The 25616-nt window shown below is 39.6% G+C and overlaps 1 protein-coding gene across 1 annotated transcript in view; it reads right to left on the reverse strand.

Annotated features, from left to right (window-relative positions):
• Positions 1-25616, reverse strand: part of KL (klotho) — a 55129-nt gene that overhangs the window by 532 nt on the left and 28981 nt on the right. The window contains exons 2-4 of the mRNA XM_040979893.1: positions 7911-8421; positions 6205-6473; positions 912-2013 (exon numbers count right to left, since the gene is read on the reverse strand). Coding sequence (XP_040835827.1) covers positions 912-2013; positions 6205-6473; positions 7911-8421 — 1882 coding nt within the window. The remainder of the gene's footprint in view (positions 1-911; positions 2014-6204; positions 6474-7910; positions 8422-25616) is intronic.

Consider the following 25616-nt stretch of genomic DNA (forward strand, 5'->3'; position numbering starts at 1 on the left):
TAAGCCTGCTGTGATTCAGTTAGGTTAACCTATGTGCCCATCACGCAGCTCGCATCATTATGGGGCCAGCAAAAGCTGAAGACCAGAGAGCCTGTGCTTTAATAGGTTCAGAGAAGGTGCTAGAGACTTCTGGCCTGCCACTTTCCTTATCCCTGGGGAAATAAGGAGGAGGAGACTTCAAAACATTTATGGAAAATTGAAACAAAGCCAGGTTTAAGGGGCAGGGGGTTGGCACATCAGTTAAGATGGCCATATTCCATATCTGAGTGACTGGGTTCAAGTGCCAGCTCTGCTGGACGCCAGCTGCCTGCATGTGTGCCCTGAAAGGCTGCGGCAATGGCTAAAGTACCAGGACCCTGGCGACCCACAATGGATACTTGAACGGAGTTCCTGGGTCCTGACTACAGCCCAGCCTGCTTTCCAGCCACTGTGAGCATTTGGGAAGTAAACCCACCAAGAGAAATTTTCTCTTTTTTCTCTTGCTTTCCTCCTTGAGCACGTGTGTGTGTGTGTGTGTGTGTGTGTGTGTGTGTGTGTGTGAAAGAGAGAGAGAGAGAGAGAGATGGAAGGAGAAAGAACTGCCTTTCAAATACATAAACTTTTTTCAAGAAAGGGATATGTTTATCTTGTTGCATACAAGCGTTTCCGTCTATAAGACATATTTTAAAAGTCCATAGAAAACACATATCATAAAACATGAATTTTTAGTTCATTTGCATCAAAATAAACTGATTTCTGAATTCCACTTCCCACAGCGCTTTAAGGCACTTCCGTATGGGGTACCCCTGGGGACTGCTGCGCCGTGGCAAGGCGTGCATCGCTCTCGGGTCCAAGCATGAGCGCACGCCAGCAGGCAGATCCGTATCCTGGTGACCCATCTTCAGGAGTTGGCTGCTTGCTGAGCTCCTTACCTTTGAGCGCTTCATTTACATAGTTGCGAATGTAATACATCCTCAGCTGGTCTTGTTCCACGTGCGGGTCATCATCAATCCCGTTAGCAATGATATACACGGGGAGATCTCCGTACTTGAGCTTCAGCCAGTTCAGTATTTTTCTTAAGCCCCAGGGCACCACAGCCACCTGCCCGGGAGAACTGAGCCATGTGATGTCAGTCATTTCCTGCACTTCCAGGTAGTCGTTATATTTTATTGGATCTTCTTTTTCCCAGTCTACAAGGATGGTGGTGTAATGGCTTACAGCCAAAAAGTCAAAGGAACCCTGGATTAGCTGTTTTTCCTCTTCGGTGAAATACGGGAGAAGAAAATTGTTTCTTTGATTCAGCCATTCTCTCATCACGCTGGGATAATCTCCGGAGCCGAAAATGGGCTCGGCTAGCCAGCCAATGTCAAATTCCAGTACTCTCTCGGCCACCTCCTTGTCCTTCTGGGAGAAGGGGCAGGCGGGCTCTATCCAGTCCGCCTGCAGGGCTATGGATATTCTGCCCTTCTGGGCAGGCCTGAACTTCTCATTGTACTCATGCCAGGCCAGTGCGTGCGCCTTGAGCAGGTGGTGCCCTGCCCTGTAGGTCATGTTGCGCGTGTACGGTTCGTTCATGGTGATCCAGAACTTGACACGGTGGCCCAACTCCTGAAAGCACAGCCGGGCATACTCCGCAAAGGCCAGGGCAGTGTGCGGGTTCTCCCAGGCACCCTGCTTGGCTAAGGGAGGCGGCAAGCCCTGGTAGGGTGCCGCAGGTTGCCATAGGGCCACCACGGGCGTAATGTTGGCACGCACCAGCTCGCTGACCACGCAGCGGTAGTAGCGCAGGACCGTGTGGTTCACCTGAGACTGATTGCCCTGGGGGAGGACGAGGGCCCAGTCCAGGGAGAAGTGAAAATGAGTGACATGTATTTCCTGGAGTAAGGCTATCTGGGGCCTGATGGCAGCGAAGTCCACACAGTATGATTTCCTTTTCCTGGTCATAACCCCGTCCAGCTTAATGAGCTTCTTGCTGTGGTGGACATCCCACAGGTAAACATTGGGGTCTGTGAACTGAGACAAGGTTGTGTCTACCTACGAAATGGAAACGTTAGCTGTACTTTCTCTGCAAAAAGTGATTGGATGCAATAATTTCAAGACATCCCGCCAGCAACAAAAGCAAAAGCTACAACTTTTCTGGTGGTGAATTTTGAACTTCCTAGGTTCCAGAGGAGGCAAGCCTTTTGCTTTTTTTGTTTGTTTGTTTTTGTTTTTGTATGTGTTTTAGGTTTACTCAGAGTTCAAACTCTGAGGCTAGTACTTCGGTGTTAATCATCATCATCATCATCATCATCATCATCATCATCATCATCATCAGAGTTAGGTCTCTCTCAGTGCCCACACTCATGATTCATTCACACCTGGCATGTGGTGCACTAGCAAGGTGTCTAAGATAAGAAGTCACACAAGAATCAAACTTTTAACCTAAGAATTAAAAAATAAAGCAAAACAAAAAAACCACTTGACAAAGGCAAAACATGGAACCCGAGTGGGAGTCGGAAAAGGAATGTTTTGGAATCCAGTGTTGATCCATAAACCGTGAATCACATCCTTGGTGATTTTGCTCTAGGTAGTGAAAGTGCTAAATAAGCTTCTTTCCTGCCTCTCATTGCCTTTGGGGTCAATGACAGGATTTAAACCTTCCATCTGGTTGATGGTGGAAACTACAAGAGGGAGGGGCTGGTAGTGTGGTACAGTTGGTTAACATGCTACATGTGGCCCAGGCATCCCATTCGTGTGGGAGACCCGGGGGGTCCCATCTCCCACCCAACCCTAGCCACTGCAGACAGTGGGAAACTAAACTAGGGAACAAAAACACCTATTCTCTCTCTCAAATAAATGAAAAGTTCATGGAGATGTTTATTATGAAAAAAATGCAAATTTCTAATGTTATTTTGGCACCAAAATAAACTTCTCTTTCAGTCCTGTTTTCCACAAGCATTTTGAAGCCTCATCTGTATCCACTCCCCACATGAAAAACAAGTGTTTAAGAAAAGTGGGCAAACTGTAAGAATGAAAGTTTCGGTCCATCTGAAAGCCAGGCCACCTAAGCCAGCTCTAACTTCTTGCAATAATCAGCCTGATGAGGTTCCTAGGCTTGATTCCCTGGTAAGGCAGAAGTCAGGTATATCTTGGGTTTGAAGCTCCAGCGGTTTTGCTGCCCTTGGTGATGGAGGGCACAGTGGAGTGTTGTAAATACACTGCCATTTCTTTGGAGGAATAAACACTGAGTTTATAAAGGAAGCAAGGAATCAGCGTGTCAGAGGGAAATGGCTTTTCCTAAAGAATGGGGCTGTGTAGCTCACCCACGCATGTACTTCCCCTGGTGCTGTGTGAATGCTGGCATGGATATTTTTCCACCGCGATGCAGGCACAAATCATGTTTCCTCAGCCTTGCAAGAGAAAATATTTACATGCTCTTTCAGAGTAAAAGTGGTAGAGCTTGGAGGGATTTTCTGGATTATTTTTATAGAGCTCTAAATTGATTAAATTCATAACTGTTCGGCCATAATTATTCCAAAACAGCGTTTATTCAGCCTATCACAAAACAAACATTCTGAAAAAGATCGGACATTTAGAATTTGCATGGAGGCACATGCTAGCCAACCTCCATTAATCTGTTGACTTAGTTTTTTACTAAGAGTTGGGCCATTTAGAAGGAATGGGCATGGAGCATGTATTTGGTATGTTTTGGAAAGAACTCTGTCTGAACAAGGACTGATGTTAAAGTTCTATGTGCTCAGTTTGTAGTGCATTCTGTGGCTATCTTCACTATGCACACTAGTGGTTATGAGAAAAGAGCCAGCTGGGAAATTAGTAAAATGGCTCTCTACAGATGAACTCAAGGTCAGACTTGACGCAGAGTGTGTCTTAATGGGACATGAGTCTTAAAGTTGTTAAGATGAAATGCATGCTTCAATCAAGATCATTTCAATGGCTTATGAGTCCTCGGGATTCTGATATACAATGTGCTAGAAGTGTAAAGGGACTACTTGTAACTAAAAACACATACCTTGGCACTGACACAGCCAAGGACTCAGGTTGACTAGCCCATGGGTGAGTGAGCTGGGCGGGGGTTGCTGCCCACAGAATACAATGATTGGTGTGAAGACCTCAAAAAGGAAAGCAGCGGGGCAGCCCATTCCACGCAGAGAACTTGCAGAGGAGTACCTGTCCTCATGGGTCTGAGGACAACTTAATTTTGCCCATCCTGAAGGAAACTGGTGAGTCCTGCCAGCTGAGGGACAAAGACGAGGAGCTAAAAGGTTGGGGAAACCTGACAGAGGAGCTCTGGGCTGCTGAGAGACCATCCCTTGATCAGAACCTCAAACCACTTTGGATGGCAAACACAAACCTCCCATTTGATTCAGTTATATATTTCACTTCCTACCAGTCTCTTTTATTCCTCAAGGGAATAGGACATACTGCTAACACTTTCTCCATAACCATCAATTTCCAACGCAAACACATAGCCCCTCGGTTGGGGAGCGGAGGGTAGCATAATGTTTCTCTCTAGCACTTCCCCCTTACCTCTGTGCTCTGCGTCTGAACAGAGGAGCTGGCCCTGAGATGCCTTACACACTAATGAGGAGCCAGGAGCTACCTGCAGATGCAAGCTGCTCTCAGGAGATACAGAGCAGGAACTCCTCAGGGACAAAAAAAAAAAAAAAAAAAAAGACAGACGAACTTCAGCAGGGAGCCACAGCAGGATCAAGAGATGGAACAAGCACCAGAGACCCTCTGACACTTCCTTAGCCCCTGTGTTACTGTTTGGTCTCTGAATTCATGCAGGACTCTAAACCCCTAACTCCTAACTTCTAACAGGCTGGAAATTGAATCCACCATGGTGCCTAGGAAGTAGACCTACACCAAGGTCCTTAGATCATTATGGATGTGCTCGCCCACAGTAGCTCTCCTAAGAGAGTTTATTAAAAAGCCAGCATTTGGGAATAGCTGCTCTCTGCTTCCCAGCCGAGCTTGTAATCACCTATGATACTTGACCATTGCTATCAGCCACTCATGGGAAGCTGAATTACTGCACCTGGCCAATCTTGGACTGGAACATCTTAAACCGTTGAACTAAATAATGCTTTTCTCTCTGTAAAGTAAGCTGCCTCGGCATTTCACATTATGAATGAAAGGCTGATTCATGCATCTAAAAATCGGAAGGAGGAAAGGATTTCAGGTGGTGTCATTTTCCCTTCCTCCTTTCCTCCTGCTCCTCACCAAGCTCACTTTGCCGCCTCTAGGCCTATGTGAACTGTAGATCCCACCTTGGGAAGCAAAAATTAGGAGAAGGTGGCTCCCCTTAGCCCTGGAAGGAGGTGTTGAGACCAGGCATGGAGCAAGCAGGAAAATCTCACACCGAGCCAAAGAGAGCCAAGCCTTTCTGTTGTGCTTAGAAATATTTGCAAACACATTTTATGCCATCGTTTAAATTGAAGCCCAGGACTGTCTCCAAAACAAACTGCATGCTCTGAAAAAGACACAAGAATAATTCAAAAGAAAAATTATTAAGCGTAACGTTGACTTATGTCCTTAGAAATAAAAGACTTCAATGTGATATTTACTAAAAAAAGATTAAACCATTTCAGCTAGAAAACAGTTCTTTAGATCCAAGCACTCTTCTGAAGCTGTGATTTGCAGAAACAATGAATTGGCTAGAAAAACTCAATATGCTAAATCTCACTTTTTAACTACGAATTCTGAACTTGGTCTCTGTTTTGATCGTTGCTTTCACATCCTGCGTTTACTAGCTTCCCCCACCACCACTGCCACCACTAACGACCATCAACAACAACTACATACTCACTTACCATCATTTTCTGCTTGAAGTGCACATGAGTCTATTGAGAGTCAATTATATATATATATACGTATATATATAATTATATATATAATTTTTGTGTCAAAACACAACTACTTTAAGGGAGGTTGAAAGCTATAAAACAAAAAGTGTTTTCTGTTTATTGGTTTTCTATTGAGCATTCCATGTTTAAGATTTATTTCCCTTTGGGATCTAATTTAAGGTACAAGGTGAAGTCTGGAAGATCTTTTGAAAGAAGGGCATTGTATTCCAAATTTGTGCACTTAGAGTGCTTTTAAGGAAGCTGTGTTTGGCTCAAAGAAAGAAGAGTGTGCCATGACAAGAGCCTAATAAGGAAACACTACTTACTAGTGATAGGGCTTGGTGAGACTGAAGATTGGTTTTGTCAGCTGACTTACTTGAATGTAGTTGTCAACAACTCCCCAAGCAAAGTCACAGGAAAATGTCCCTTCTAGGGGTTGATTTTCAGGTAAAGGAGGGAAGCCATTTTTCTCTATCAGGTTTTGGTAGAACAAGGCTGAAGACTTTGGCAGCAACTTCTTGTCCTGGCTCTGAAAATCAACATAGTAGAGTCCGCGTCTGATGCTGTATCCACGGTGCCACTCAAAACCATCCATGAGGGACCACACTGTGTACCCAATGACATCAACCCCATCCAGCCTGAGAGCTGCAAAGGGAAGACAAAACAAGAGCAGCGTGACCTTCAGTGATTACTCACCTTGTGATGGATGTGAAGGGTTCACAACTTAAAAACATGAATTAAGCTTCATGCTTCTTGCTTAAAATGCCAATGATTTTTCTTATGGACTAAAGGTTATCATCAAATCTAGATAATTCCACTAAAAAAGTATTCACAATAATAAGCTATTTTCCAATTTGTTTTTATTGAAATGTCTTAGCATGGAGATGAGACAGTTCCTTGTTTCCAAAGGGTGCTCTGCAAAACTGAGAGACACCTTTCAATTTCTGTCCTAGGCACTTGACATTGTGCCTTATGCAAAAAAATGAAAATTTTCTTTTAATAGTACTTTTGGGGGTGGATAAAACTCTGTATAGCGCACAACACGATAGTGTGGTGGTTAAAGTCCTCGCCTTGAACACACCAGGATCCCATATGGGCACTGGTTCTAATCCCAGCAGCCCCGCTTCCCATTCCTGCTTGTGGCCTGGGAAAGCTGTCAGCCATTGAGGACAGCCCAAAACCTTGGGATTCTGCACCTACGTGGGAGACCTAGAAGAGCTCCTGGCTCCTGGCTTTGGATTGGCTCAGCTCCAGCTGTTGCAGCCGCTTGGGGAGTGAACCATCGGACAGAAGACCTTCCTCTCTGTCTCTCCTTCTCTCTGCATATCTGCCTTTCCAATAAAAAATAAAACAAATCTTAAAAAGAAAACTCCATATATACAGCAAAACTAATAAACAAGTATTTCTTTATTGGATGTTAATGATATCTGCCTTTATCTGTCTGTCTTAGTTAATTCAATATGATACCTTTCAGTTCTAACAATTTAACTGCAAATTGGTTATTATAGCTGAATAATAGTCCAATATATGTATATGTTTATATATGTATTGTACAATATATACTACATATACCTATAAATACATTTTATTTATACACACATAAATATGCCTATTCATCCAATGATGGATTTTTAGGCTGATTCCATATTTTGACTATTGTGAAAGTGCTCCTATAAATATTGCAGGGGAAAATATGTCTCTTAAATACAATGAATTTATGTCTTTTGAGTGAAGTAAATGCTTTTATTTGAGCAAAACAGTAAGGACACAAAAACATGTACAGAGAACTACGGAGCCTGAGATTTGTTGTATGCTTTAGCTTAAAAAGCTAGACTAGCAACCCTGAATGTAACAATAATATCCAGTTTTCAAGTAAAAAAAAAAATGAGTTCTAAGAATTACGTACGTTTTCTGGGGCCGGGAATAAGTCAGGTGTTACATAACTGTATCCCTCCCTTTTCGAAAATGAATTTCTACATTGTGATTAGAAACTATAAATTTACCTAGTTTCCTAAAGATAATCTTATAGCTTATTTTTCCAGGGGACTTCAACAGGAAATATAAATTTTACCCGAATCCTACCTTTTAACGTTTCCATTATGAACTTTTTGAGGTAATACATATACTTGGCATCATCTCTCTTGGTGGTCCCTGAGACAAACCAGCCATTTTCCACAATAAATATCTGAGGGTGATTGTATTCCAGGTCTATCCAGGAAAGCAACTGCCTCAGGCTGGGAGACTCTAGTTGACGGAACTTCATTTGAGGATCCAACAATTGGAAACTCAAAGTTGGTCCAAAGGAAAGAGCAAAAAAATCAGCTGTTCCTTTGATGAGCTTTTTCTCAGATTCAGTAAAATCAGGCAGAAGAGATGAGAGATTCTTCTTCATGCTCTCAGGATAATCTCCATCAATAAATAGGGGCTTGGCAAACCAGCCTAGGACAAAGTCAAGAGACTTTTGACATTCTTGGATGTTGTGATCAGTCATTCTTCGAGGAGTGATCCAGTGGGAGCTGAGGGCGATAGACACCTGGCCTCCCTGGGTTGGGCGGAAAGAAGCATTGTAGAGATGCCAAATTTTGGCATGAGCCTGTGAAGAGAACAGCCATGGTGGATTTAGTTTTGATCGTTAGGGGGAATGTGATACATATTTTCATCGCCAACTCCACTTTTATCTGTTTTTCATAAAACTTAACCGAAGGACTAAACCCAGAATGTGAAAATCAGCTGGAACCAATAAATGATTTTGGATGTGGATCACCTCACACAGAGTTGCTACCATGATTGGACTTGTTTTGCTTGTTTTTCAGCAGTCACTGGAAAAATATGAATATCTTGTGTTGACTGTACAGTTATTACTCATATTTTGAAAAGTAATGAAATTAGAATTTGTTATACTATCTTACTCCTTAATTGATTTTGGATTATGTAATTTTAATTACTGGGCTCCATAAAAAGAACCAATCCCACATCTGGAATCACACCAGGAATTTCTAAATAGGATTATGTTGTTGTTGTTGTTGTTGCTGTTTTAATCCTAAGAGACTGGAAGTTTTTTAACTGACCCAAATTATTGGAGTCGATTTAATATTTCTTATTCATCTATCATGGCTAAAATTTAAAGACTTGTCCCTGTAATCTTTGTTCATCATAAATATTCAGCACAATAAATTAAAGGGTCAATTCTGATTTGTAAGCCACTTTCCAGAATTCTGTCTGGCATAGGGCTGGCTTCCCACACACTGAGACTTAAAGTTCAAGCTAACAGCAAAAATCAACTAAATAGTCTGCAAAGAGATCATAATCAACCAAGAGTTTCCTTCATCCATGAAGAGCTTAGCTTTTATAAAATCAAAGTAATAGTCCCAGCAAATCTCACTGGCTTCCAGTGTTCTTATTTTCATATGTTTCCTTTTGATTGACAAAGTTTTATTCTCCCCTTACCTGTATTAAGTTTCCATTTACTTTTGAATTCTTTGATTTCATTTTCAGTAATTTCTTACAAATTTGAGTGCTATTTATTGGCTTTTTATTTCCATAACATATAATTTTTGAAAACTCTGTTTTAATTCTCTGGCTAACTATGCATATTCCCTAAAATGATCATTCCAATTTTTATTGCATTCCCTGGTTTGAAGAGGCTCTGTTGCTCAGTGATCCAAGTACCCTTTTCATCTTCTCTAAATACATGTCTCATGGTTCATTTCAGCACAGGCGTCCAAGAATGGCCTCATCACCATTCTTATGAGCATTTCAATGGGATAGGGTAGTTTATGTCTAGCTTTGTATTTTTAGTTTCTTAGTGAATATCTACCATGTCTCATTTCTCTGAATATATCCTTTGCTTGACATGAATAGCTAACTCCAAACTAAGAAAGAAATATGGAATAAGATATTGATCAAAACAATGGTTATCGTCTAAGTGATCCAAGAAGCCAGGGACTTAATTATGCCGCACTGCTGTCAGCTCTGTAAGGCCTGCTGCCCTTGGGTATCTTCCTCACCCCCGCAACCTCCACACTACCCATCCCCAATGAAAGGAAAGCTTGTTACACAGGAAGGTGAGGGAGAAGTCCAGGTTGCTACTCAGGAATAATACGTGGTCATGAACAACTCCTTCCAACCTGGAAGACCTGCAGGTGACTCAGAGGAAGATTAGGGAGGAAATGGGGAATGATCTGGACCACCAAGAAAGGTACACACAGTCAGTGATGCCCCCACCATGTCTCAGTTGTAGACCTGACCTCATTTTTTAAGCTAGGAAGGTAAGTTCAACTTTCCTTCTCACAGGGCTACCATGGATAAAATGAGATCATTCAGGTAAAAATCCTAACATCGAGTTTGGGACAGGAGGATCTTCTCATGGGAATGTTTATTCCTTCTCTCACAGGATGACAGAGCAAAAAGGATAAACATGACAGGTAAAGGAAGCACCGCCTGCTAAGGCAGTCAGTCCATGGCAGCGATGCGATGTAGCGACAAGACCTGGGCTTCACACCCTAATTCCTTCCTGTGACCCTCAGTTGTTCCCCTCCACAAGTGAGGATGGCATCTCTCCTCTGTGAAGTTGCTGTGAAAATTAGAGAATGTGATACATGCAACAATGTCTAAGAAGCAGTTGATTATTTTAGAGAAGGATACATGTGCAGCATTGGAAAACAACCTGCATGTCATTAGGTTTAACAATTCATTCCACTCCAAATCCCTATTGGATGGGCTGTGTGACTATGTTGTACAGCAGCCAGACTTGGCCACCCTGTGCACAGCTCTCAAAAATCCCACCCACCCTCCCACTTCCCTTAGGTGTGTGTCCCTTATCTGGATGCTGTCCAAATCTTACACATAGTCGCTCCCATTATTTGCTGCAGGTAATGACACATCCCTCTCCAATCTAAGATCCCAGTGGACTTACTTCCTCACCCTGGCACACATTCGAGCCTATTGTCTGTGAAACTGATTTGAACTCTGAGTCATCGCCTCCTGATGAGGCAGTTCATTCCACTTGCAGATGGTGGATCTGAGAAATCAAATATTAGGAGGCAGGCTGTGGGAGTTAAGATGTTGCAACAACTGAGAATGATTAATGATTAATGAAACGGTTATGGATGGCCTTTCATTCATTTTAAAAATTTATTCCAGGTATGTTAATCTTACAAGCTTATTGTCTTAAGATAGAGATTGAATAAATCTATTAACAAGGGCTCAAGGAAATAATTAACTGAGCAAGAATGTTCACCTTAACATTATTTCTAGTTGGAAAGCAACTGAAATGTCCAGTATTGAAATACATCTCAACCATATGGGAATATTTTAACACATGGAAGTATTACTATTTGAGCATCATAAATGATGCAAACAAACATACAATTGTTTGCACAAAGTGCTTCTAACATACTAATAGGCTCAGGTTACACAATGGTAAGGAAAGTTTAAGAGCATATGTATTAAGAAAAACATGTGCATAAATCTGGGAGGATTTCTAATTTGCTGAAAGGCCTTTTATGGAAAGATTATGTGCCGTATATTTTTCTTCATTTTACCTATCTACATATTTTTTTTTCATTTCCTACCAATACCATGTATTGCTTTGGCAATTAAGACATTAAAATTCAATAAAAGAAAATGGTTCAGAATAGCAGGGTGGCAGGCTGATTTATTAAAAACTCTCTGATTTAGCTGAGTCACCCATTTGCTCCCAAGCTTGACCTCTGGTCTCTGCTTTATAATCCAAGGCCCAGGGAAACCCTACTGAAGTCCTGCAATTCCTAAACCTGCCACACTTCCATTGATGCAGCTCCCAAAAGGTGTGTTTCCCATTCCACCCACCTTCTCCCACACTTGAAATCTCAGCTCAGCTACCACCACCTCCAGGCAGCCTTCCTGGTATTTTCTTTCTCCCCAGTCCTAGCAGCTAAATGTGTCTTAGGCGTTTTTGCACCTGACCTCTTTCAAAGATCATAATCGTATCTTATTGCATTTACGTGACTGTTTAGATTGTAGGCACTTCAAAGACACTGCCTGGGCCAGTTATTGCTCTACACCCAGACTCTCCCTAAGTATCTGGGACAGATATGGAGGAAAGAAGGCTAGCACTAAAGTCAAAGAGATTGAAATAATGGGTACAGGTGAAACATTTTTGTGGGCTGAAGCAGAAAAACTCATATTAGATACTGGCTTTGTTTTATTTTAGAATCCATGAAGGACAACTTTCAGGCACGTTTTTGAAACAAATTAGTGGGAACCTGATATGGAAGCATCTGAGAATGATATTGCATTGTCTCACAGTGTGTTTATGAGCCAGTTGAGGTATAAGTCATTGCTATTTGATGTTCACCTAGCTTCCTTTCCACCCTTGATGTAGAGTTTGAATGCAATTTCTGCAATATCTAGGAAAACTTGGAGATTATATTTCTTTCTACCAATCAGCTAGTGTCTTTAAATAATGGAAATCAAGGAAAATATTCTTCATTTCTGGCACTTATAAACTTTTTATCTCTAGCTAAATGGTAAGCTCACTGTCACTGTTATCCTGCACAGAATCCAACACAAGATTTCACAACCATGTGGTTTCAGAATTGGAGAATGAAGGGTGACATGAGCAGTGAGACTCACATCCAGTCCAACTTTCCACTCTGGGTTGTATTCCAGATCTGGATGACGGAAAAGAAACTACAGCGATTTGCAGCACTACCATCAACTTGAGAAGGGAAAAAAAAATCAAAGGTGAAGGTTGTGGAAGCAAGTCTATATCCTGGAGAAGAGAAACCTGCCCCAGCAAGACCCAGACATTTATTTGTATGCAGATTTTCTGAGTTTTTAGCTGTTACTGCATGAAACAAGATCCCGGGAGGCTTAGAAAAAGGCTGCTACTCCTCTGACAGCTGAAGGACAAATGTTGTGTAGAGCTGAGAACACTGAAATTCCCAGGATAGAAAGATGGATGAACACTTCAAGCATTTAGCAGAAACTCAGAAAACTACACCTGCAGTATAAAGACAGAACTGAAATAGACTAACTAATAAAAGCAGAGGCAAGCCTGACAAGATCAAGTAAACTCTCTTGCGATGTAATTCTCTGGCACAACAAAAAGCCAGCATTCTTTAAAAGAAGACATGAGTTGGACTCTATAATGTGTGATTCACGTTGTCTAGGATATAATAAAAACTACTAGATGTCTGAAAAGAATGGTAGAATGAAATATTTACTTAATAAAGAAATAAAGAATTCAAAATAGTCAAAGCCAAGATGCCACAGATAGTGGAATTAGCTCAATATTTTAAAATAGCTACTATAAATAAGCTTAAGAATTTCAAGGAAAAGAGATAAAGTGAACAAATGAAAAAAAAATAGCACTTAATTGGAAACTGAAACAAAAAAAACCCTGAAAGTTACAGAGCCAATAAAAACTTCAAAATATTTTAAATGTGATTAATGATATTAATTCAAAGAAAGTTTTAAAATAAGGATACATTTATAATGTAATTTCTAAAAATCCACCAAAATATTAAAGGTATATCCAGAAAGCCAATACCTTAAAAAGTGAACTACTAAAAAATACTTTATTTTTCCAAAAAGAATTAAGAAGAAAGATTCAAAAGCCAGATTGGATAAATATCAAGATGCATGAATGAATCCAATCATATCAGTCAACACTCAAATAAATTACACTAAATGTCCCAACTACACAACAGTTGTGTCAAAGCAGATTTTTGAAAAAGTGAACTCTAACTACATTCTACATATATACAGAATATATATAAATATATATTGAGACATTATATATATAAATATATTTGTATATGTTCTATATATTCTATATCTACATTCTCTCTATACATAAAAAACACAATGAACATGAAGTTTCAGTTTGAAAGAGAAAGGACAGAAAGATAAATCATACAAATAGTAAAGTTGGCGTTGGGATAGCCAACTTAAGATGGGTTAAGATGCTACTTGGCATATCCACATCCCGTATGAGAGTATCTGGGTTTAAATACTGGCTCTGCTCCTTTTTCTAGCGCCCTGCTAAGACATCACAGGACATAGTGGACAGTGGCTATGCTCTGTCCAGAGGCATAGTGGACAGTGCTATGTCAAGCACTTTCATCTGCCACCTCTTTGGAAGCCACGTTTTAACTTCTGGGCTCCTGCTCTTAGCCTGGCCCAGTATTAGCTAGTGCAGGTGTTTGGGGAATGAACAAATAAATGGAAGATGTTTCTCTCTCTCTCTTCCCCTCTCGAATTGTCTATCTTCATTTAAATAAAATAAAATAAAACTAACTGGCAGAGCATATCAATAACGAATCAGATTTCAAGACATGTTATGTTGAGATGACATTTCATAATGATGAGTCAATTAATCAATAAGCACACAGATACACACGAACTATAACAATAAAGATATTAGAACTTTAAATTCATATAGCAAAACTTCTTAGGGCTGGGCATGGTGAAGCACCAGGAATTGTGGTTTGAGTCATAGTTACTCGGTTTCCAACACAACTTTGTGCTAATGTACCTGGAATGCAGATAATGTCTCAAGTATTTGACTCCTGCCACCAGTACAAGAATCCTGGGGGTGACTCTTGGTTCCTGTCGTCAGCTTGGTCGCACCTCAATTGTTGTGGTTATTTGAGGCATGAACCAGCAGAGAGATTTTCTCTTTATCACTCTTTCAAATACACAAATGAATCTATCTCTTAAAAGTTCATGGAATTATTTTCAATTGACAATTTGGGTTAGAGATTTTTAACTCTTCTTAGACTGAAGAAGTAGCAAAATAAGTAATAATAATAGCAATACATTTGTAGACTGTCTCAATATTGTCAATCAACCTGAAAGCTTTAGGCCAACACTAAATATTTTTGAAGAGTATTCATATATACCTTCAGAATGATCATGAGGGGCCTGTACAATGGCTCAACTAGCTAATCCTCCCCTTGCAAGCACCAGCATTCCATGTGGTTGCTGCTTCACGCCCAGCTGCTGTATTTCCCATCCAGCTCCTTGCTTGTAGGCTGGGGAAGCAGAGGAAGAAGAACCAAAGCTTGGGACCCTGCAACCTCATGGGAGACCTGGAAGAAGCTCCTGGCTCCAGGCTGTGAATCAGCTCAGCTCTGGCCACTGTGGCCACTAGGGAAGTGAGAAAGCAGGTGCAGGTTCAGGATCTTTCTGTCTTTCTTTCTCTCTGTAAATCTGCCTTTCAAAAAAAAAAAAAAGTAAATAAATCTATACCTGTAAGCAAAGATCATGAATATAGATCACATGTTGGCCCATAAGATGAATTTCAAGAAACAATCAAGACAATAAAACTTACAGAGAAACTTTGATGAGATGCAACTAAATTACAAACAAGAATACACTAGAAAATTCATTAACTGTTTGGAAATCAAACACACATTTCTAAGGAATCTATAACTGAGAGAAAAAAAAATCAAACAGAGAATCAAAAAACATTTGAAACTGAGAGATAAAATACCAATCAAAATTTGTAAAATGAAGCTAGAACTAAAATTTCCAGGGCTTAAATGTTAATGTTACAAAATGAAAATATCTGGGCCTGGCGGCATGGCCTAGCAGCTAAGGTCCTCGCCTTGAACGCGCCAGAATCCCATATGGGTGCCGGTTCTTATCCCGGAAGCTCCACTTTCCATCCAGCTCCCTGCTTGTGGCCCGGGAAAGCAGTCGAGGACGGCCCAAAGCTTTGGGACCCTGCACCCATGTGGGAGACCTGGAGGAGGTTCCTGGCTCCTGGCTTCGGATCAGTGCAGCACCGTCCATTGTGCTCACTTGGGGAGTGAATCATTGGACAGAAGATCTTCCTCTCTATTTCTCTTCCTCTCTGCATATCTGAATTTGTAATAAAAATAAATAAGTCTTTTAAAAAAAGAAGATGGAAATATCTAATAACTAATTATCCAAACTTGCATATTTAGATATTATTAAGTTTAAAATGAGTAAATTTGAACCAAAATAATAGGAATAACAAAATTAAAGCTAAAAATGGTGAAATAAAATGAACAATAGACAAACTTAAAAGCACAAAGGCTGTTTGCTTGAAAATATTTAATGAAACTGACTCATTCTTACTTTAATTAAGGAAAAAACCTAGAAAATTTAAGTAAAACTATAGAAAATAAAGCAGGAGTTATTGCTGTACATTTTAGACATTGACCTGACAAAAATAAATCATGAAAATGTTTTGCCAGGCCCGGCGCGGTGGCGCAAGTGGTTAAAGGTCCTCGCCTTGCACGCCCGGGATCCCATATGGGCACCGGTTCTATCCCGGCAGACCCGCTTCCCTTCCAGCTCCCTGCCTGTGGCCCGGGAAAGCAGTCGAGGACGGCCCAAAGCTTTGGGACCCTGCACTTTCCAATAAAAAAATCTGCCTTTCCAATAAAAAAATAATAAAAATAAATCTTTAAGAAAAAAAAAAAACCTTTTGCCAAGGGCTTGTCAACTTATATAAAATGCATGTTTAAAAAAAAAAAAACATAACTTGTTAAATCTGAAACAAGAACATACAGAAACTTTTCATTGATCTATACCGGGTATATAAACTGAATTTATCATCAAAATTCTAACAAAGAAATCTCTAAGCCCAGATCATTTCCTTGGTGAATTCCATCAAACATTTTAAGAAAATGCAAGTTCCCCAAATGCTGTGTCAGATAAGGGAGACGAGAACACTTCCATCACAATTTTTGAGGTTAGCTTCATATAATTAAATCTAATATGAAAATCTGAAAATAGAATATTATAAACAAATTAAAATCCAATATCCCTAGAGCATATATGCAAAATTAGGAAGTCAAACTCAACCATATATAAAGACAACACAACAAGAAAGACAAAATGTGTATACTGATATTGGACAAAATATAATTTAGGTCAAAAATTGTTAGAAGACACAAGAAAGTACAGAAGAGTTTGGTGAAAGCACTGACCCATATCGAAGATGTAAAATTATGAACACAGAGAACCCCAAAACGTACAAAGAAAAACCTGACAGCACTGGAAGAATAAAATCTACCACTCAAAAATATTTGTTTGAAAATGTAATACCTCACTTTCAATAAAATACCAACAGAAAATACCAACAGAAAAAGTTCTTCAATTTGATTATCTTTCAACGAGAGCTGTTACACATGGAATATTCCGCAGAACAAAAGCAAAACAGGGGCCTGGTGCTATACCTACTGGTTAAAGTCCTCGCCTTGCACACACCAGGATTCCATATGGGCGCTGGTTCCAATCCCAGCTGCCCCACTACCCATCCAGCTCCCTGCTTGAGGCCTGGGAAGCAGTTGTGGATGGCCCAAAGTCTTGGGACCTTGCACCTTCGTGGGAGACCTAGAAGAGGCCTCTGGCTCTTGGCTTCAGATGGCTCAGCTCTGGCCATTGCAGCCTCTTGGGTTTGAATCACTGGACAGAAGATCTTCCTTTGTCTCTCCTCCGGTCTGTATATCTGCCTTTCTAATAAAAAAATAAATAAAATAAATCTTTTTTTTTTAAAAAAAGCAGAAGACACTTCTCTTAAGTCTGTGTGAGACACTGTATATAGATCATGCTAGTTCAGGAAACAAATCTTAATCAATTTTTTAAAAAACTTAACTCATAAAAAGCACTTTTTGTCATTACAGTTTAATGAAACTAAAAATCAACAGCAAAAGGAAAATTGGATAACCGATAAGTATAATTAAATTAAGCAATGTACTCTTGAAAAACCATTAGGTTAAGGGAGAAGGTACAAAAATACTTTCATACATTTTTAAAACTAAACAAGGGAGGGCACTGGGAGGGGTTGGGGGAATCCCAGAGCCTATGAAAGTGTGTCATATAATGCAACTGAATTAATTGAAAGAAAGAAAGAAAGAAAGAAAGAAAGAAAGAAAGAAAGAAAGAAAGAAAGAAAGAAAGAAAGAAAGAAAGAAAGAGAGAAAGAAAGAAAGAGGGAATGTGAGGAGTCGGAGGTCAGACAGGCTAAGGGGCAGTCAGGGTCTCCAGTCCCCGCGAGGTTACCAAGTTACTTTTGTTTGAAGAGCACTTTCTCCTAGTTTCACCTCCAAATGAGGGAGAACAAAGAGACAGAATCAACATACCAGTTCCCGCCCCTTAGAGTGATTGTTATGACAAAAACAAGGAGCCCTAGCCTCAAGCAACTCCCATCTCAGTTACTGAGTCGCACTTTCACCATGCCCTCAGGCTTTTCCTTCCTTGGAGCCCCCTCCTGTCCTTAGGGATAGAGACCTCTTTCACTGTCTTAAGTAAATCTTGCTTTGCATTCCGAAAGAAACGAGTCCAGGATATTTTGCTTCCAATCTAGTTTCCTGGGAAGCAGCCCAGGATGGACCAAGCGCCACGGTCCCCTGCTGCAGGTGTACAACAGGTTTAAGTATCTGGCTCCTTGCGTTAGGATGGCTTAGCCTTGGTGTGGCATTCACTTGAAAAGTGAATCCACTGACAACATTTCCCCGTATTTCCCCCTTTTTCGCTTGGTGCCTCACTCTGCTTTTCAAGCAAGCAAACAAAAAAATCTTTTAAACAAATTGTTATTGATCTTCAGGATGTGTTTAAGTCTTGCAGTACATCCTTGGTTTGTTTGTCTAAAATCAATTTTTAATATCTGCTCTTACTGCTATAAACTTTCATCATAACACTGCTGCTTCTGGGTCCCATCGTTTTTGCTAATTTATATTTTAGCTTTAATTTGTTGCAAGAAATTATTGCGTACTTTTTAATGAACACTTAGTTATCAGAAGGATGATGTTCAAAGTCAATGTGTTTTAAAATTTTATATTTTTACTATTTCTAGTTTTATTTTAAAAGATACATAATTCGATTTTGGTTTGTAAATTTACTTAGACATGACATGCAGTCTAATATGCTCTATTATACAAGATATTTCATCTGCTGATGAGAATCATGTTTACTCCGTAGCTGTTCAGTGAAATGTTTTATAAATGTCTATTAGGCCCATTTGCCCAAGAGTATGGTTGAACCCTCGTGTAGCTTTGACTTTTCTATCAGAATGATCTGCCCATTTACCAGAGTGGGCGCAACCATTGTATTAGGGTCTATCTCTCCCTTCAAGTCCAACATTTGCTTTATTTGGATAATACTGTGTAGGTACACATGTATTTTGACTAGTTATATCTTGCTGAATTAAACGTAAAAAAAAAAAAAAAAAAAAAACAAACTAAATGAACAAGTAAGAGATGTAGCATGCCAGGATTCAGTAAAACCAGTACAGAGGAAATTTTCATCAGTAAATGGCTACACTAAAAATCAATCATTTAATCTTCCCTCTTAAGAAAATAGAGAAAGAAAAACAAATTAAATATACAGCTAGTGGAATAAAGGAGCTGGCAATGATTAGATTGGATTAAAAAAGAGATATTAGAAAAATTACAAAATCAATAAAACCAAATACCAGTTCTTTTAAATTGATAAATCTTTGCCTGAGCTGACTAATCAAAAAAAGAAGACTCAGAAATTTAAAAAATTAAAATTGAAAGTGGAGGCATTCACTACTGACTTTCTTAGTATATTTATTTCTGTAATGAAGATTATGAAAAAATAACATGACTAATTGATATCCATAAATTAGGTAATACAGATGAAATGGACAGGCTTGGAGACAGTTAATATATGGAAATCATAAATGACCACCTCCAGAGCCAACATCCCATATGCTTAGTCTTAGCAACTGAGCTTCTGGTATGACTTCCTGCTCTTATGCTACCCACATAACCCAAGATGGAGGTCTGGGGTCTGGGCTTCACCTTGGCCCATAACTGGCTGTTCTGTTATTTGGGGAATTAACCAACTGATGGAACAGTCACCCTCTTCATCACTCCCTTCAAACTAAACAAATAAATAATAAATATTTTAAAAAAAAAAACTCATGATCATCTCAATACAGAAGACAAAGTCTTTGGCATTTGACAAAATCCACAGGGCTTTCTTTGAAAAAAAAGTTTCAGGAAATTAGAAATAGATGGGAATTTCCTTAAAATGATAAAGTACATTATGAAAAAATGACAACTAAATAGCACTCAACAGAAAGGCTGAAAGCTTCTCTATTGGATCAGAATCAAAAAGGTGATGCCCATTTTCATTATTGCTGTCCTACATTGGGCTTGAAGTCCTAGCCAAAGCAATTAGCCTAGAGGAGACACAGAATCCAAAGCCATGAGAGATTACAAACAAATCCAACAAAATGTCAAAATACAAGATCAACACACAAAACCCAGTTGCATTTCTCTGCAACAAAAATGAGCTAAACAAATACTTAAAAAAACAATTCCATTTATAATATGTTTTTAAAAGGGTGATATGCTTAAGAATAAGTTTGGGGGGTTAAAAAAAGAATAAGTTCAGCTATTCTCATAACTTCTATTCTACTTACATAAACTAAAAAGTAGAGTAAAAAGCAAAGTAGAGAAATAAAAGGCACAATGATGGGGCAGCTGCCCATGGGAAGCATGATTTACTATGTAGATTTCCTAAGAGCTCTTAAAACAGCTATCACAAATAATAAGTGAATTTCACAAGTCTACATAACACAAAAAATACAATATGCAAAAGTCAACCGTATTTATCTACAAACAGCAAATAATTGGAAGACACATTTTGTGCACAATGCCATTTGTAATAGCACCAAAATCTTAAAATAATTAGAAATAATGAACAAAAGATTACAAGATTGCTACAAGGACTTCTACAAAGCATTATCACAAAAGCTAAAGCAAATCTAAGTAAAAAGGAAAATAGCACTTTATAGATCGGAAGATTCGATAACTCTACAGTATTAGTTCTTCCCAATAGACCCATTGATTCAAAGCTAACTTTGTAAAAATTGACAAGTTGATTCTAAAATATGTGGGATAAAGGATACAAAACAGTTAACACAACTGAAAAATGGAAGAACAAAGTGAAACATTCCCCATTGCCTGATTCGAAGACTTACATCACAGTACAATAAGCAATGCAGAGTGATACTGCCAGGAGGATAGACAACTAGGTCAAAATGCGTGTGATGGAGCATGCTCAAAACACAGACATCCTACCAATAACACATGGAATTATCTTTAAGCTATCCATATGAGGTATATATAAACCACTAACGAGTTTCGTGTTTAGATTTGGGACCCATTCTGAAGCTATCTCATACCACGGATGCAAATATTCCAACATCTGAGGAAAAAAATCTGAAATCCAGATACTTTTGGCTCCAAACATTTTAGATATAGGCATCAAGCCAGACTATCATCTTGCTAATCAACAGTAGAGGAGAGATAGATAAAAAATTTGCATGGCCTTTTAGAAGGGAAAGGTCATCAATGGCCAGGAAGCACAAAGCTCAAGGTCAACAACAGGGAAATGCAAATCAAAGTCACGATAGGCAATCAAAGGCACTAAACTACCTACAATTAAAAATACAGGCAAGGCCCAGTGCAGTAGTCTAGGGCTAAAGTCCTCACCTTGCACATACTGGGATCCCATGTTGGTGCCAATTCTAATCTCAACAGCCCTGCTTGCCATCCAGCTCTCTGCTTGTGGACTGGGAAAGCAGTCTAGGATGGCCCAAAGCATTGGGACCCTGCACCCACGTGGGAGACCAGGAAGAGCTTGCTGGCTCCTGGCTTTGGTTCAGTGCAGCTCCAGCCATCGCAATCGCTTGGGGAGTGAATAAGCAGACAAAAGAACTTCCTCTGTCTCTCATCTTCTCTGTATATCTAACTTTCCAATAAAGAATAATAAACCTTTAAGAAAAAATGCAGGCAACAAACTGGTAAGGACATAAGGCAACTAGAATTTTATGCATTGCAGGTGGAGGTATAAATAATTCCTCCACTTTGGAAAACTACTTGACAATTTCTTACAAAGTTAAATGTAGGTCTTCTCCATAATTCTTCAGTTCAATAAAGGTAAATGAGTCCACAAGAAGACTGGGACAATATTAAGATTAGAATGTTTGTAGTGGTTTACTCATAAGGTCCAAAAACTAAATTTGGTACACATGCCCACTACCAGGAAAATGCATCATCAGTATGGTTTATTTATACAATGGAACAGTACTCAGTATAAAAAAATGAACTGTTCTTTTATGGAATGTTATGGATTTTTAAAAAATGCTATAAGGCAGAGAAACATGGCTCAAAGTGTACACTCACAAAATTATATGATCCCATTTACATAACAGCATAAAATTGGCTTATGGTGATAAGACTGTAACATCAGTTGGGCCCGGTAGCATGGCCTAGCAGCTAAAATCCTCACCTTGAACGTGCTGGGATCCCATACGGGCACGGGTTCTAATCCCGGCAGCTCCACTTCCCATCCAGCTCCCTGCTTGTGGCCTGGGAAAGCAGTCAAGCACGGCCCAAGGCCTTTGGACCCTGCACCCATGTGGGAGACCCGGAAGAAGTTCCAGGAAGAAGTTCCTGGCTCCTGGCTTCGGATCGGCATAGCATCGGCCGTTGCACTCACTTGGGGAGTGAATCATCGGATGGAAGATCTTCCTCTCTGTCTCTCCTGCTCTCTGTATATCTGACTTTGTAATAAAAATAAATAAATCTTAAAAAAAAGAAAAGACTGTAACATCAGTCATATAAATAAGTGAGAACTGACCAGATGCCACAACAAGACCTGGCATCATGGTGTGGTGGGTAAAGCTGCTACCTGTGGCACCGGCGTCTCACATAGGGGCTGGTTTGAGTTCTAGCTGCTCCACTTTCAGTCCAGCTCCCTGATAATGTGCCTCGGAAAGCAGCAGAGTGCGATCCAAGGGCTTTTGCACTTGTACCCACATGGGAGACCTGGAAGAGTCTTCTAGCTCCTGGCTTCTGACCAAACCAGATAACAAATGAAAATAAAGCAGAAACAGAGGAAAGTGTCAAGGATGGGAGATGACAGTTTAGACAGATTTGCTTGAGGACGGGCTAAAAATTAAAGGATGCTGAATAAGACTAGGGCAGGTGAGGTCAAGGAAGAGTATTTCATGCCAAGCTGGGCAAGTGGTTAAGAGTATGGACTCTGCTAGACTTCAAATTCTATACCCTTAGTGGTTGTGTAACCTTGGATTTTTTAAATGTATAACTTTTATATCCTGGTGTTTCCTCTTTTTTAAAACATAAATAGCAGCAACACCATATGATCATATACTTATGGGGGTTAAAACTCAATGTATGAAAAGCAGAGAGACTGCTTCACAGCACGTGCCACATAAGGGTTTATTATTCAGATGTAGTAGTCATATATTTTAATTACCATTTTTTTAGGCCACTGGCTATTATGTGAAGAGCAAATTCTAATAGAACAAGCAGCAGAAGATGATATCAGGCAGCTATTGCAATGCTCCAAGCAAACAATGATGGTGGTTTGGGCCAAAGAGCTTATAATGAGAAATGGCCAGACTTAGGCTCTTGTTGAAGGCGGAAGCAGTGGAACTTGCTGATGAATTGGGTGTGACATTGGAGAAGGAACTGAATCAATTACCACAGGAAAAGCAAGAATACACAGGACTGAGGAGGGCACTCAAGTTCTCCTTGTATCATCTTTTTGTTATCTCGACGAATATGTTCTGTAGATTGCTGGATGCGCAACTCTACATGAGAAGATATGGATGGACAGTCATTCACACATATTCCAGGGACAATACTGAAAGGACTGGGTATTTTGTTACCATTTTTCAGATTAAAAAAAAAAAAGCTGAAATGAAATAATTCTTAAGGGATTAATTTAATCCTATAAATAATCTTGATTAAATTCATTGAGACCAGCGGTAAAAGAATTGAAATACAGCCCAAATACAAAAAATTAATTCAAACAGTTCCTTGTATCTACCCCTATCCAGGAAGAGCCCCTCCCCACTCTCCTAATATTGCTTCAGTTCTAAGACAAAGATGCCTTCTTGTAAACAAGTCATGTGAAAAAGGATGGAAAATTTTCATGAATTAACAGAGATGTGTTTGGTTTGGCTTAGCATCCTTTTTTCTTCAACTTCAAGAACAGTATCACAAGTTTGAGGATTTCTCTATAAAAGTCACTGCAGCCCTACACTCTTCTGTAAGTGTGCCAAAACATTTTCAAATTCCACTTTTTATGAGCATATATAAATATTTGTATTTGAGATGACAAGACACAGAGAGAGACACAGGCAGAGTTACCTTCTGCTAGTTCATTCCCCAAATGACCTCAGTAACTAGTGCAGCACTGATGTCAGGAGCTGGGAATGTGATACAAATGGATTCAGATACTTGAGCCATCACCATTGCCTCATAAGGTCTATCTTAGCAGGAATTTGGAGTCAGGCTTCTAACTCAGGCACCCTAAACACTATCTTAACTGCTAGGCTAAACGCCTGTTTCTATTTCCAGGAGTGTCTTTAAACACCTGTGGTAGAACCCCTTTGGAGCCCATCTCTTTTGCAAAGCAGAAAAATTTCTCATTACCCCTCACTCAAGGCTCTATCCATTTTAATGATGACCCACCATCTGTTTCAGACTTTTTTCAAGAAGCACTGTCCAATTCACTCCTAAGATGATCTTCCACATGTATTCAATCGAAAAATTCTTCTGCCAAATTCAACTCAACTCCTATTTCCCCTAGCTATGCTTTTCCCAAACTACGCTGAGCATGTACAGCCCGAGGAAATCGCATGCTTCTTCACAGATCTTCATCAGTTGGTGATGCTTCATCAAGCGTGTACGAGGAGCAGGGCCAGGCATTGTGGTGCAGAAGGTTAAATGGCCCCTTGGGACACCCACATTCCACACCAAAATACTGCCTCTGCTTCTGATCCATCTTCCTTCTAATAAACCCCAAGGCTTGATGACCCAAGCACATGGAAACCTGGGAAAGACTGGGATGGAGTTCCTGGCTCTTGGTTTCGGCCCAGGCCAGTCCCTGCCCTATTTGGGGAGTGATCAAATAGATGAATATGCTCATGTGTGCTCTCTCTCCCCCTCTCTTCCTCCCTGTCATTCTGCTTTTCAAATAAAAAAATTACAAAAAGAAAGAGTACACAAGGGTACTTCAAAAAGTTTGTGTAAAAAAAGAAATCAAGGCTTATTTCAATATATTTTGAAATCCGTGAATACAATGTTGTTCTGAAAAAAAGTCATGGAAAATGAGTTATAAAAAAAGAATGACTGGGCTTCATATAGTCTGCAATAAAGTAAACTTACCTTTTAATTCCATTCCACTAAATTGTTGAAATTCTGATGTTCTGTATGCTAACTACAACTGAGTTGAATGAAGATGACTTAAGTAACCTACAACATGGCATTAGCCAGTCATTACTTCTTCCCATCAGAAACTTAATTAGCAGCTCTATGTGCCAGTAATCATTCTTGCATTACCTGAAACAACTTGGCAACAACAGAGACTAACAAAAATTGGTTAGGAATGAGTAATTAAGTGGAATAAATTACTTGTTACTGGCAAGTTGTTATCATCATTTTATACAGTGTAGGTAACTACAAGTAAATCATATACAGTAGTGGATTATTTATAGAAATATATATACATATACAAAATAAATAGAAGTAGAACAGGATTTTAAATTATTTGTACCATATGTCAATATTTATTATTTATTTTCAGTAAACTATGCAGTTTTTTTACATTCCTCTATAATTTGAGTTTCTGACTTTTATACAATGCACATGAACTTCTTTTCTAATAAGAAATGAAAGAAACAAAATTTAAGGTGTGGAGAATTTTCGAATTATTAACCACATTGTTTTTTCTGTGCTAAGAGTGCCTGCTCTGTTTGTT

Source organism: Ochotona curzoniae, unplaced genomic scaffold (genome assembly GCF_017591425.1).
Source record: "Ochotona curzoniae isolate NIBS_2020 unplaced genomic scaffold, NIBS_Ocur_1.0 contig_3332, whole genome shotgun sequence".
In the NCBI taxonomy this organism is placed as follows: domain Eukaryota; kingdom Metazoa; phylum Chordata; class Mammalia; order Lagomorpha; family Ochotonidae; genus Ochotona; species Ochotona curzoniae.